Genomic DNA, 13,821 nt, shown 5'->3' with positions numbered 1-13,821 from the left:
ACTTCTTAACTATTATTTAAAAGCATGTTTGCGAAAAATCCAACATTGTCTTATCGTTTAAGTATCCCTTGTACAAATAAACTCACATATAATATCAAACTGATGAAGTTAATTGGGCCTTTAACAGGGTTGACGATAACAGGGTTGACGATAACAGAGTTGACGATAACAGAGTTGACGATAACAGGGTTGACGATAACGATAACAGGGTTGACGATAACAGGGTTGACGATAACAGGGTTGACGATAACAGGGTGGACGATAACAGGGTTGACGATAACGATAACAGGGTTAACGATAACAGGGTTGACGATAACAGGGTTGACGATAACAGGGTTGACGATAACAGGGTTGACGATAACAGGGTGGACGATAACAGGGTTGACGATAACAGGGTTGACGATAACAGGGTTGACGATAACAGGGTTGATGATAACAGGGTTGACGATAACAGAGTTGACGATAACAGGTTTGACGATAACAGAGTTGACGATAACAGGGTTGACGATAACAGGGTTGACGATAACAGGGTTGACGATAACAGGGTGGACGATAACAAGGTGGACGATAACAGGGTTGATGTTTTAGGTGAAGATCGGCCATTACTCCTCATGTGGTGAAGAACATGCAGGGGCCACATGGTGTTCATGAAATTAGGAATTACACATACAGTACGTTCCACACATAATAAACGATTAATCAAATTCAAGTTTCCTAACATGAAATGAGGGACAAAGGGGTTGACAAGAAGACTGACTTTTATACCATGCTGTTCAGAAGACTCAAACGATGTCATCTGCAGTGAATCATTTCACTTTTAAAGGGGTAAATATTTTTTGGGGCATAACTGGGTTAAAATTGAGGGACAGATGTAAATGCATCACTTAATTACATTAAATATAAATAATAGTCTTCAGAAATGACTTTGTCAAAGCAGCAACAATAACTGGGCCTTTACAACGATGGTCAAACTTGGAGACATTTTGGGAATAAGTGGGTTAAAATCTTCCTAGAAGGGACATGTCAAAATGATGAATTTCGACAGTTTAGCAAGTTTTTATTCAGCCTACTGATTAGAGCGTTGGGCCAGTAACCATAAGTCATCTAGGTCCCTGAAACGCAGGTAGCCTAGTGGTTAGAGCGTTGGGCCAGTAACCAGAAGTAATCTAGGTCCCTGAAACGCAGGTAGCCTAGTGGTTAGAGCGTTGGGCCAGTAACCAGAAGTAATCTAGTTCCCTGAAACCATCTTATGCAGTTGTTTTCCGTCAGAGACAGTTCTACCTTATAATCCAACCTCCCTATAGCCTTCTGAGGCTCTGGCCTCATTCCAGTGAGCTGTGTGAATACTGTGAGCTTTGTGAAATCTAAACAGAAAAAATGAACAAGGGATCGCCATGGTTACCCAGTTGCACTTTACAGCCCGTTAACAACAGCGTCACTGAGTGCGACTGGTTTACTTTTAATGCTGTGTTAATGTGAGAGACTGGGGTCAAAGTTTGTTTCAATGGGAGCGGGGGATCTAACCACATGCTCGGCGGTGTGTGTCTGTGCGCCTGGCACTGCCTGCATATGTGTGTGTGTGTGTGTGTGTGTGTGTGTGTGTGTGTGTGTGTGTGTGTGTGTGTGTGTGTGTGTGTGTGTGTGTGTGTGTGTGTGTGTGTGTGTGTGTGTGTACCAGAGGAGAACGACTGCTCCCTCTCATTGAAGCCACGGGAGTTTAAGGCCGACCGCGGTACTGCAGGCATTGTTTATGGAAAACAGGATCCGCCGTTACAGTGAATGGAAGAACGGCAATCTTTGTGTAAATAATTGTAAAAAATAAAACAATCGTGGTACCAATAAAACCACACAGAGTAGATAAGGTTGCTAACGGAGGCCTGCAGTACCCAGGTTGGCCTTCAACTTCAGTTGCTCAATGAGAGGGGGGCAGCACTGAGCTAGCCTGCAAAGTCACTTCCTGGAATAGTTCAAACGGCGCATGGTATGTCTCCATGAGACTCCATCTTAACCGACTTCATTTACCTTCAATGTGCTATGGAACATTCACATAGGAATGAATGGTGTCGCGTGATCGATGGCTTTGTCGTGTATACAGTCATTGGTGTTTACTCACCAGTGAAGGAGTATTGGTAGTGCTCCTGGAGGTGAGAGGGGGCCTGCGGAGGGCGGTACAGGATCCGGCCCTGGTTAACGTCAGCTTGGGTGAAGAAGGACACTGAGTTGTAGGGTCTGTCACGATGTTCCACAGAACCTGAGGACGTCAGTTCATTATGGATCCCGTGTTCGGGGCTTCCTAATACGTGTACAAGCTACAAAGTCAAAATTGGCTGAAAAAGAATATAGCTTTTTGGTATCAATTTAAGTAAAGGTTAGGTTTAGTGGCTAAGGTTAAGGGTTATCTTAAAATCAGATTTCCAGCTGGACTGGTAGCGAAAGTATTCAGCCCCCTTGGCATTTTTCCTATTTTGTTGCCTTACAACCTGGAAATAAAATAGATTTTTGGGGGGGTTGTATCATTTGATTTACACAACATGCCTACCACTTTGAAGATGCAACATATTTTTTATTGTGAAACAAACAAGAAATAAGACAAAAAAAACTGAAAACTTGAGCGTGCATAACTATTCACCCCCCTAAGTCAATACTTTGTAGAGCCACCTTTCGCAGCAATTACAGCTGCAAGTCTCTTGGGGTATGTCTAGCCACTGGGATTTTGGCCCATTCTTCAAGCCAAAACTGCTCGAGCTCCTTCAAGTAGGATGGGCTCCGCTGGTGTACAGCAATCTTCAAGTCATACCACAGATTCTCAATTGGATTGAGGTCTGGGCTTTGACTGGTCATTCAAATACATTTAAATGTTTCCCCTTAAACCACTTGAGTGTTGCTTAGGGTCATTGTCCTGCTGGAAGGTGATCCTCCGTCCCAGTGTCAAATCTCTTGAAGACTGAAACAGGTTTCCCTCAAGAATTTCCCTGTATTTAGCGCCATCCATCATTCCTTCAATTCTGACCAGTTTCCCAGTCCCTGCTGATGAAAAACATCTCCACAACATGATGCTGCCACCACCATGCTTCACTGTGGGGATGGGGTTCTCAGGGTGATGAGAGGTGTTGGGTTTGCGCCAGACATAGTGTTTTTCTTAATGGCCAAAAAGCTCAATTTTAGTCTGACCAGAGTACCTTCTTCCATATGTTTGGGGAGTCTCCCACTTGCCTTTTGGCGAACACCAAATGCGTTTGCTTATTTTTTTCTTTAAGCAATGGCTTTTTTCTGGCCACTCTTCCGTAAAGCCCAGCTCTGTGGAGTGTGCGGCTTAAAGTGGTCATATAGACAGATATTCCAATCTCTGCTGTGGAGCTTTGCAGCTCCTTCAGGGTTATCTTTGGTCTCTTTGTTGCCTCTCTGATTAATGCCCTTCCTTGCCTGGAGTTTTGGTGGGCGGCCCTCTCTTGGCAGGTTTGTTGTGGTGCCATCTTCTTCCCATTTTTTTAATAATGGATTTAATGGTGCTCTGTGGGATGTTCAAAGTTTCTGATATTTTTTATAACCCAACCCTGATCTGTACTTCTCCACAACTTTGTCCCTGACCTGTTTGGAGAGCTCCTTGGTCTTCCTGGTGTCACTTCCTTGGTGGTGCCCCTTGCTTAGTGGTGGTGCCCCTTGCTTAGTGGTGGTGCCCCTTGCTTAGTGGTGGTGCCCCTTGCTTAGTGGTGGTGCCCCTTGCTTAGTGGTGGTGCCCCTTGCTTAGTGGTTTTGCAGACTCTGGTGCCTTTCAGAACAGGTGTATATATATACTGAGATCATGTGACAGATCATGTGACACTTAGATTGCACACAGGTGGACTTTATTTAACTAATTATGTGACTTCTGAAGGTAATTGGTGGCACCAGATCTTATTTAGGGGCTTCATAGCAAAAGGGGTGAATACATACTGTACACACGTACCACTTTTCCTATTTATTTTTTTGTTTTGTTTTTTGAAACAAGTAATTTTTTAAAATTTCACTTCATCAAGTTGGACTATTTTGTGTATGTCCAATCCCCCCAAAAATGTATTTAAAATACATGAAACAAAATAGGAAAAACCAGCTAGGGGGGAAATCTTTTGCAAGGCACTGTAGTAATAGTTAGTTCTAACTGGGCGTCCTCCTTCCATCGTCTTTGACAGTGGATATGAAGTAGTTTACATGAGTACGTCCCCTCCTGTCGTCTCCTGTCGTCTCCTGTCGTCTCCTGTCGTCTCCTGTCGTCTCCTGTCCGCTCCTGTCCCCTCCTGTCCCCTCCTGTCTGCTTCTGTCCCCTCCTGTCTGCTCCTGTCCCCTCCTGACCCCTCCTGTCTGCTCCTGTCCCCTCCTGTCCCCTCCTGTCTGCTCCTGTCTGCTCCTGTCCCCTCCTGTCCCCCCCTGTCCCCTCCTGTCTGCTCCTGTCCCCTCCTGTCCCCTCCTGTCTGCTTCTGTCCCCTCCTGTCTGCTCCTGTCCCCTCCTCACCCCTTCTGTCTGCTCCTGTCCCCTCCTGTCCCTTCCTGTCTGCTCCTGTCTGCTCTTGTCCCTTCCTGTCCCTTCCTGTCTGCTCCTGTCTGCTCCTGTCCTTTCCTGTCCCTTCCTGTCTGCTCCTGTCCCCTCCTGCCCCCTCCTGTCCCCTCCTGTCCGCTCTTGTCCCCTCCTGTCCCCTCCTGTCTGCTCCTGTCCCCTCCTGTCTGCTCCAGTCCCCTCCTGTCTGCTCCTGTCCCCTCCTGTCCGCTCCTGTACGCTCCAGTCCGCTCCTGTCTGCTCCTGTCCCCTCCTGTCCCCTCCTGTCTGCTCCTGTCTGCTCCTGTCCCCTCCTGTCTGCTCCTGTCCCCTCCTGTCCCCTCCTGTCTGCTCCTGTCCCCTCCTGTCTGCTCCAGTCCCCTCCTGTCTGCTCCTGTCCCCTCCTGTCCGCTGCTGTACGCTCCTGTCCGCTCCTGTCCGCTCCTGTACGCTCCTGTCCGCTCCTGTCTGCTCCTGTCCCCTCCTGTCTCCTCCTGTCTGCTCCTGTCTGCTCCTGTCCCCTCCTGTCTGCTCCTGTCCCCTCCTGTCCCCTCCTGTCTGCTCCTGTCCCCTCCTGTCCCTTCCTGTCTGCTCCTATCCCCTCCTGTCCCTTCCTGTCTGCTCCTGTCCCCTCCTGTCCCCTCCTGTCCCTTCCTGTCTGCTCCTGTCTGCTCCTGTCCCTTCCTGTCTGCTCCTGTCTGCTCCTGTCTGCTCCTGTCCCCTCCTGTCTGTTCCTGTCGTCTCCTGTCCCCTCCTGTCCCCTCCTGTCTGCTCCTGTCCCCTCCTGTCTGCTCCTGTATTGAGAAGTGTGTGTGAGATGGATGTACTGTATTTGTGTGTGTGTAGGTGTGTATGTGTGTGTGTGTGTGTGTGTGTGTGTGTGTGTGTGTGTGTGTGTGTGTGTGTGTGTGTGTGTGTGTGCGTGTGTGTGTAGATTACCTTGTTCCTGAGGTAGGGGTCTGGTGATGTTGTAGACCAGCTTTTCACTGGGAGTCTCAGAGTCCACAAAGGACAAATCTGTGGGTGTTAGTACGGTCACACGATCTTCCAGAGCCTGCATGGACACACACACACACACACACACACACACACACACACACACACACACACACACACACACATACCCACACACACACACACACACACACACACACACACACACACACATACCCACACACACATACCCACACACACACACATACACACACACACACACACACACACACACACACACACACACACACACACACACACACACACACACACACACACACACACACACACACACACACACACATCATTGGTGCCTATGCCACAGTGAGATTTTCCCCCTAGCCCTGTTTCTCCCTTACAGTCATCTGTAGGTCACAGGCAGGTGCTAGCTGGGGGAACCCTGGGAGTTCAGGCATCACTCCGATGGTGAAGGTCTGATCATCACTCAGCGTGTCTGGAGAACCCTCACTGGTCACCTGGAAGAAGATGAGGCCATTTTGAATCATCACAACAAACCTTTATCTTCAGCAAGATTCAGCATACTGCATATAACTACTATTATGTAAGGACTGTAACAGGGTAGGAGAACCGTAACAGGGTAGGAGGACTGTAACAGGGTAGGACCGTAACAGGGTAGGAGGACTGTAACAGGGTAGAAGGACCGTGACAGGGTAGGAGGACCGTAACAGGGTAGCAGGACCATAACAGGGTAGAAGGATCGTAACAGGGTAGAGGGAGTGTAACAGGTTAGCAGGAGGGTTACAGGGTAGAAGGAGGGTTACAGGGTAGGAGACCGTAACAGGGTAGAGGTAGGATAGAAGGACTGTAACAGGGTAGAAGCCCCGTAACAGGGTAGGAGGAGGGTTACAGGAAAGAAGGAGGGTAGAAGGAGGGTAGAAGGAGGGTTACAGGGTAGAGGACCGTAACAGGGTAGCAGAACCGTAACAGGGTAGAAGGACTGTAACAGGGTAGAAGGACCGTAACAGGGTAGCAGAACCGTAACAGGGTAGGGGAATTGTAACAGGGTAGAGGGACCATAACAGGGTAGAAAGACCGTAACAGGGTAGGAGGACCGTAACAGGGTAGAGGGAGTGTAACAGGGTAGCGGGAGGGTTACAGGGTAGAAGGAGGGTAGAAGGACCGTAACAGGGTAGTAGGACCGTAACAGGGTAGAGGGCCGTAACAGGGTAGCAGAACCGTAACAGGGTAGAAGGACTGTAACAGGGTAGAAGGACCGTAACAGGGTAGCAGAACCGTAACAGGGTAGGGGAATTGTAACAGGGTAGAGGGACCATAACAGGGTAGAGGCCTGTAACAGGGTAGAAGGACCGTAACAGGGTAGAGGGAACCGTAACAGGGTAGAAAGACTGTAAGAGGGTAGAAGGACCGTAACAGGGTAGAGGGAGGGTCGAGGGACTGTAACAGGGTAGAGGGAACCATAACAGGGTAGAAAGACTGTAACAGGGTAGAATGACCGTAACAGGGTAGAAAGACCGTAACAGGGTAGAAGGAGGGTAACAGGGTAGAGGGACCGTAACAGGGTAGAAGGACCGTAACAGGGTTGGAGGACCGTAACAGGGGAGAGAGACCGTAACAGGGTAGAGGAACCGTAACAGGGTAGAGGGACCGTTATACCTTTAGACAGGGTTATACCTTTAGACAGGGTGATACCTTTACACAGGGTTATACCTTTAGACAGGGTTATACCTTTAGACAGGGTTATACCTTCAGACAGGGTTATACCTTTAGACAGGACAGGGTCATACCTTTAGACAGGGTTATACCTTTAGACAGGATTATACCTTTAGACAGGACAGGGTCATACCTTTAGACAGGACAGGGTTATACCTTTAGACAGGACAGGGTCATACCTTTAGACAGGATTATACCTTTAGACAGGACAGGGTTATACCTTTAGACAGGGTAATACCTTTAGACAGGGTTATACCTTTAGACAGGGTTATACCTTTAGACAGGATTATACCTTTAGACAGGACAGGGTTATACCTTCAGACAGGGTTATACCTTTAGACAGGACAGGGTTATACCTTTAGACAGGGTAATACCTTTAGACAGGGTTATACCTTTAGACAGGACAGTGTTATACCTTTAGACAGGGTTATACCTTTAGACAGGGTTATACCTTTAGACAGGGTAATACCTTTAGACAGGACAGTGTTATACCTTTAGACAGGGTTATACCTTTAGACAGGATTATACCTTTAGACAGGGTTATACCTTTAGACAGGACAGTGTTATACCTTTAGACAGGGTTATACCTTTAGACAGGACTATACCTTTAGACAGGACAGGGTTATACCTTTAGACAGGGTTATACCTTTAGACAGGACTATACCTTTAGACAGGACAGGGTTATACCTTTAGACAGGGTTATACCTTTAGACAGGGTTATACCTTTAGACAGGACAGGGTTATACCTTTAGACAGGGTTATACCTTTAGACAGGATTATACCTTTAGACAGGGTTATACCTTTAGACAGGAGAGGGTTATACCTTTAGACAGGATTATACCTTTAGACAGGGTTATACCTTTAGACAGGACAGGGTTATACCTTTAGACAGGGTTATACCTTTAGACAGGGTTATACCTTTAGACAGGGTTATACCTTTAGACAGGGTTATACCTTTAGACAGGACTATACCTTTAGACAGGACAGGGTTATACCTTTAGACAGGGTTATACCTTTAGACAGGACAGGGTTATACCTTTAGACAGGGTTATACCTTTAGACAGGACAGGGTTATACCTTTAGACAGGGTTATTTATACCTTTAGACAGGGTTATACCTTTAGACAGGGTTATACCTTTAGACAGGACAGGGTTATACCTTTAGACAGGGTTATACCTTTAGACAGGGTTATACCTTTAGACAGGGTTATACCTTTAGACAGGACAGGGTTATACCTTTAGACAGGGTTATACCTTTAGACAGGGTTATACCTTTAGACAGGATTATACCTTTAGACAGGGTTATACCTTTAGACAGGACAGGGTCATACCTTTAGACAGGGTTATACCTTTAGACAGGGTTATACCTTTAGACAGGACAGGGTTATACCTTTAGACAGGGTTATACCTTTAGACAGGATTATACCTTTAGACAGGACAGGGTTATACCTTTAGACAGGATTATACCTTTAGACAGGGTTATACCTTTAGACAGGGTTATACCTTTAGACTGGATTATACCTTTAGACAGGGTTACACCTTTAGACAGAGTTATACCTTTAGACAGGGTTATTCCTTTAGACAGGACAGGGTTATACCTTTAGACAGGACAGGGTTATACCTTTAGACAGGGTTATACCTTTAGACAGGGTTATACCTTTAGACAGGACAGGGTTATACCTTTAGACAGGGTTATACCTTTAGACAGGACTATACCTCTAGACAGGACAGGGTTATACCTTTAGACAGGGTTATACCTTTAGACAGGACTATACCTTTAGACAGGGTTATACCTTTAGACAGGACTATACCTTTAGACAGGACAGGGTTATACCTTTAGACAGGGTTATACCTTTAGACAGGAAAGGGTTATACCTTTAGACAGGGTTATACCTTTAGACAGGATTATACCTTTAGACAGGGTTATACCTTTAGACAGGGTTATACCTTTAGACAGGGTTATACCTTTAGACAGGGTTATACCTTTAGACAGGACTATACCTTTAGACAGGACAGGGTTATACCTTTAGACAGGGTTATACCTTTAGACAGGAAAGGGTTATACCTTTAGACAGGGTTATACCTTTAGACAGGATTATACCTTTAGACAGGACAGGGTTATACCTTTAGACAGGATTATACCTTTAGACAGGACAGGGTTATACCTTTAGACAGGATTATACCTTTAGACAGGGTTATACCTTTAGACAGGACAGGATTATACCTTTAGACAGGATTATACCTTTAGACAGGGTTATACCTTTAGACAGGGTTATACCTTCAGACAGGGTTATACCTTTAGACAGGGTTATACCTTTAGACAGGGTTATACCTTTAGACAGGACAGGGTTATACCTTTAGACAGGGTTATACCTTTAGACAGGATTATACCTTTAGACAGGGTTATACCTTTAGACAGGATTATACCTTTAGACAGGGTTATACCTTTAGACAGGGTTATACCTTTAGACAGGGTTATACCTTTAGACAGGATTATACCTTTAGACAGGGTTATACCTTTAGACAGGACAGGGTTATACCTTTAGACAGGGTTATACCTTTAGACAGGGTTATACCTTTAGACAGGATTATACCTTTAGACAGGGTTATACCTTTAGACAGGGTTATACCTTTAGACAGGACAGGGTTATACCTTTAGACAGGACAGGGTTATACCTTTAGACAGGGTTATACCTTTAGACAGGATTATACCTTTAGACAGGGTTATACCTTTAGACAGGACAGGGTTATACCTTTAGACAGGGTTATACCTTTAGACAGGGTTATACCTTTAGACAGGGTTATACCTTTAGACAGGATTATACCTTTAGACAGGGTTATACCTTTAGACAGGGTTATACCTTTAGACAGGACAGGGTTATACCTTTAGACAGGGTTATACCTTTAGACAGGGTTCTACCTTTAGACAGGATTATACCTTTAGACAGGGTTATACCTTTAGACAGGGTTATACCTTTAGACAGGACAGGGTTATACCTTTAGACAGGGTTATACCTTTAGACAGGGTTATACCTTTAGACAGGGTTATACCTTTAGACAGGATTATACCTTTAGACAGGGTTATACCTTTAGACAGGGTTATACCTTTAGACAGGACAGGGTTATACCTTTAGACAGGACAGGGTTATACCTTTAGACAGGGTTATACCTTTAGACAGGGTTATACCTTTAGACAGGATTATACCTTTAGACAGGGTTATACCTTTAGACAGGGTTATACCTTTAGACAGGACAGTGTTATACCTTTAGACAGGGTTATACCTTTAGACAGGGTAATACCTTTAGACAGGGTTATACCTTTAGACAGGGTTATACCTTTAGACAGGGTTATACCTTTAGACAGGGTTATACCTTTAGACAGGGTTATACCTTTAGACAGGGTTATACCTTCAGACAGGGTTATACCTTTAGACAGGGTTATACCTTTAGACAGGGTTATACCTTTAGACAGGACAGGGTTATACCTTTAGACAGGGTTATACCTTTAGACAGGATTATACCTTTAGACAGGGTTATACCTTTAGACAGGATTATACCTTTAGACAGGGTTATACCTTTAGACAGGGTTATACCTTTAGACAGGGTTATACCTTTAGACAGGATTATACCTTTAGACAGGGTTATACCTTTAGACAGGACAGGGTTATACCTTTAGACAGGGTTATACCTTTAGACAGGGTTATACCTTTAGACAGGATTATACCTTTAGACAGGGTTATACCTTTAGACAGGATTATACCTTTAGACAGGGTTATACCTTTAGACAGGACAGGGTTATACCTTTAGACAGGGTTATACCTTTAGACAGGGTTATACCTTTAGACAGGGTTATACCTTTAGACAGGATTATACCTTTAGACAGGGTTATACCTTTAGACAGGGTTATACCTTTAGACAGGACAGGGTTATACCTTTAGACAGGACAGTGTTATACCTTTAGACAGGGTTATACCTTTAGACAGGGTAATACCTTTAGACAGGGTTATACCTTTAGACAGGGTTATACCTTTAGACAGGGTTATACCTTTAGACAGGACAGGGTTATACCTTTAGACAGGGTTATACCTTTAGACAGGACAGGGTTATACCTTTAGACAGGGTAATACCTTTAGACAGGGTTATACCTTTAGACAGGGTTATACCTTTAGACAGGGTTATACCTTTAGACAGGGTTATACCTTTAGACAGGGTTATACCTTTAGACAGGGTTATACCTTTAGACAGGACAGGGTTATACCTTTAGACAGGATTATACCTTTAGACAGGGTTATACCTTTAGACAGGGTTATACCTTTAGACAGGACAGGGTTATACCTTTAGACAGGGTTATACCTTTAGACAGGGTTATTTATACCTTTAGACAGGGTTATACCTTTAGACAGGACAGGGTTATACCTTTAGACAGGGTTATTTATACCTTTAGACAGGGTAATACCTTTAGACAGGGTTATACCTTCAGACAGGACTATACCTTTTGACAGGGTTATACCTTTAGACAGGGTTATACCTTTAGACAGGACAGGGTTATACCTTTAGACAGGGTTATACCTTTAGACAGGATTATACCTTTAGACAGGGTTATACCTTTAGACAGGGTTATACCTTTAGACAGGGTTATACCTTTAGACAGGACAGGGTTATACCTTTAGACAGGGTTATACCTTTAGACATGGAGAGAGAGAGAGAGAGAGAGAGAGAGAGAGAGAGAGAGTGACAGAGAAAGAGAGAGAGAGAGAGAGAGAGAGAGAGGGGATGTCTGTGGAGGAGGGGTGGAGGAGGGTGGGTGGAAGAGGAAGGGAGGGGAGGGAGGGATACAATTTCGGGGAAATGAATGGAGAAGAAATAATTTGGGGATTCGCAGAGGAGAATGGATGAAGAGAAAAAATAACTATAGGGAGAAAGAAGAGAGGAAAGAAGACAAGGTGAAATAAGAAAGAAACAAGAGTTGAAAACAAAGCGGTAGAAGACAGGAAGGAAGAACAGAAAAGACATGCAGGTAGAGAAACTAAACAGAGCGTGGAGAGAGTTAGTTGGGTTGTTTGTGAGTGCCAGTGAACCTGAGAACAGGCAGACAGGCCAGCTGGCAGGCAGGTGGGTGAGGCTGGCAGGCAGGGGGTAAGGCTGGGGTGGCAGGGGGTAATGCTGGGGTGGCAGGGGGTAAGGCTGGGGTGGCAGGGGGTAATGCTGGGGTGGCAGGGGGTAAGGCTGGGGTGGCAGGGGGTAAGGCTGGGGTGGCAGGGGGTAAGGCAGGGGTGGCAGGTGGTAAGGCAGGGGTGGCAGGTGGTAAGGCAGGGGTGGCAGGGGGTAAGGCAGGGGTGGCAAGGGGTAAGGCTGGGGTGGCAGGTGGTAAGGCAGGGGTGGCAGGGGGTAAGGCAGGGGTGGCAGGTGGTAAGGCAGGGGTGGCAGGGGGTAAGGCAGGGGTGGCAAGGGGTAAGGCTGGGGTGGCAGGTGGTAAGGCAGGGGTGGCAGGGGGTAAGGCAGGGGTGGCAAGGGGTAAGGCTGGGGTGGCAGGTGGTAAGGCTGGGGTGGCAGGGGGTAAGGCTGGGGTGGCAGGGGGTAAGGCAGGGGTGGCAGGGGGTAAGGCAGGGGTGGCAGGGGGTAAGGCAGGGGTGGCAGGTGGTAAGGCAGGGGTGGCAGGGGGTAAGGCAGGGGTGGCAAGGGGTAAGGCTGGGGTGGCAGGTGGTAAGGCTGGGGTGGCAGGGGGTAAGGCTGGGGTGGCAGGGGGTAAGGCAGGGGTGGCAGGGGGTAAGGCAGGGGTGGCAGGGGGTAAGGCAGGGGTGGCAGGTGGGTAAGGCTGGCAGGCAGGTGGGTAAGGCTGGCAGGCAGGTGGGTAAGGCTAGCAGGCAGGTGGGTAAGGCTGGCAGGCAGGTGGGTAAGGCTGGCATGCAGGTGGGTAAGGCTGGCAGGCAGGTGGGTAAGGCTGGCAGGCAGGTGGGTAAGGCTGGCAGGCAGGTGGGTAAGGCTGGGGTGGCAGGTGGGTAAGACTGGCAGGCAGGTGGGTAAGGTTGGCAGGCAGGTGGGTAAGGCTGGGGTGGCAGGTGGGTAAGGCTGGCAGGCAGGTGGGTAAGGCTGGCAGGCAGGTGGGTAAGACTGGCAGGCAGGTGGGTAAGGCTGGCAGGCAGGTGGGTAAGGCTGGCAGGCAGGTGGGTAAGGCTGGGGTGGCAGGTGGGTAAGGCTGGCAGGCAGGTGGGTAAGGCTGGGGTGGCAGGTGGGTAAGACTGGCAGGCAGGTGGGTAAGGCTGGAAGGCAGGTGGGTAAGGCTGGCAGGCAGGTGGGTAAGGCTGGCAGGCAGGTGGCCTTGTGGTTAGAGCTGACAAGGTACTTAAATAAAGGTCAAATAATAATGAATAAATAATAATGAATAAATAATAATGAATAAATAATAATGAATAAATAATAATGAATAAATAATAATGAACAAATAATAATGAATAAATAATAATGAACAAATAATAATGAACAAATAATAATGAATAAATAATAATGAATAAATAATAATGAATAAATAATAATGAATAAATAATAATGAACAAATAATAATGAATAAATAATAATGAATAAATAATAATGAATAAATAATAATGAATAAATAATAATGAATAAATA

At 46.3% G+C, this 13,821-nt stretch overlaps 1 protein-coding gene across 1 annotated transcript in view; it reads right to left on the bottom strand.

Moving 5' to 3' along the window:
- The window catches only part of LOC139403940 (extracellular matrix organizing protein FRAS1-like), a gene marked incomplete at its 5' end in the record, with an annotated part of 108,289 nt that overhangs the window by 93,609 nt on the left and 859 nt on the right, over positions 1–13,821 (bottom strand). The window contains 3 exons of the mRNA XM_071147147.1: positions 2,114–2,251; positions 5,450–5,564; positions 5,863–5,979. Of these exons, the coding sequence (XP_071003248.1) occupies positions 2,114–2,251; positions 5,450–5,564; positions 5,863–5,979 (370 nt within the window). The remainder of the gene's footprint in view (positions 1–2,113; positions 2,252–5,449; positions 5,565–5,862; positions 5,980–13,821) is intronic.

Source organism: Oncorhynchus clarkii, unplaced genomic scaffold (assembly GCF_045791955.1).
Source record: "Oncorhynchus clarkii lewisi isolate Uvic-CL-2024 unplaced genomic scaffold, UVic_Ocla_1.0 unplaced_contig_13682_pilon_pilon, whole genome shotgun sequence".
NCBI classification, from domain to species: domain Eukaryota; kingdom Metazoa; phylum Chordata; class Actinopteri; order Salmoniformes; family Salmonidae; genus Oncorhynchus; species Oncorhynchus clarkii.
Note: the sequence above shows the minus strand (reverse complement) of the source record. Positions and strands in the feature narration are given on the sequence as shown.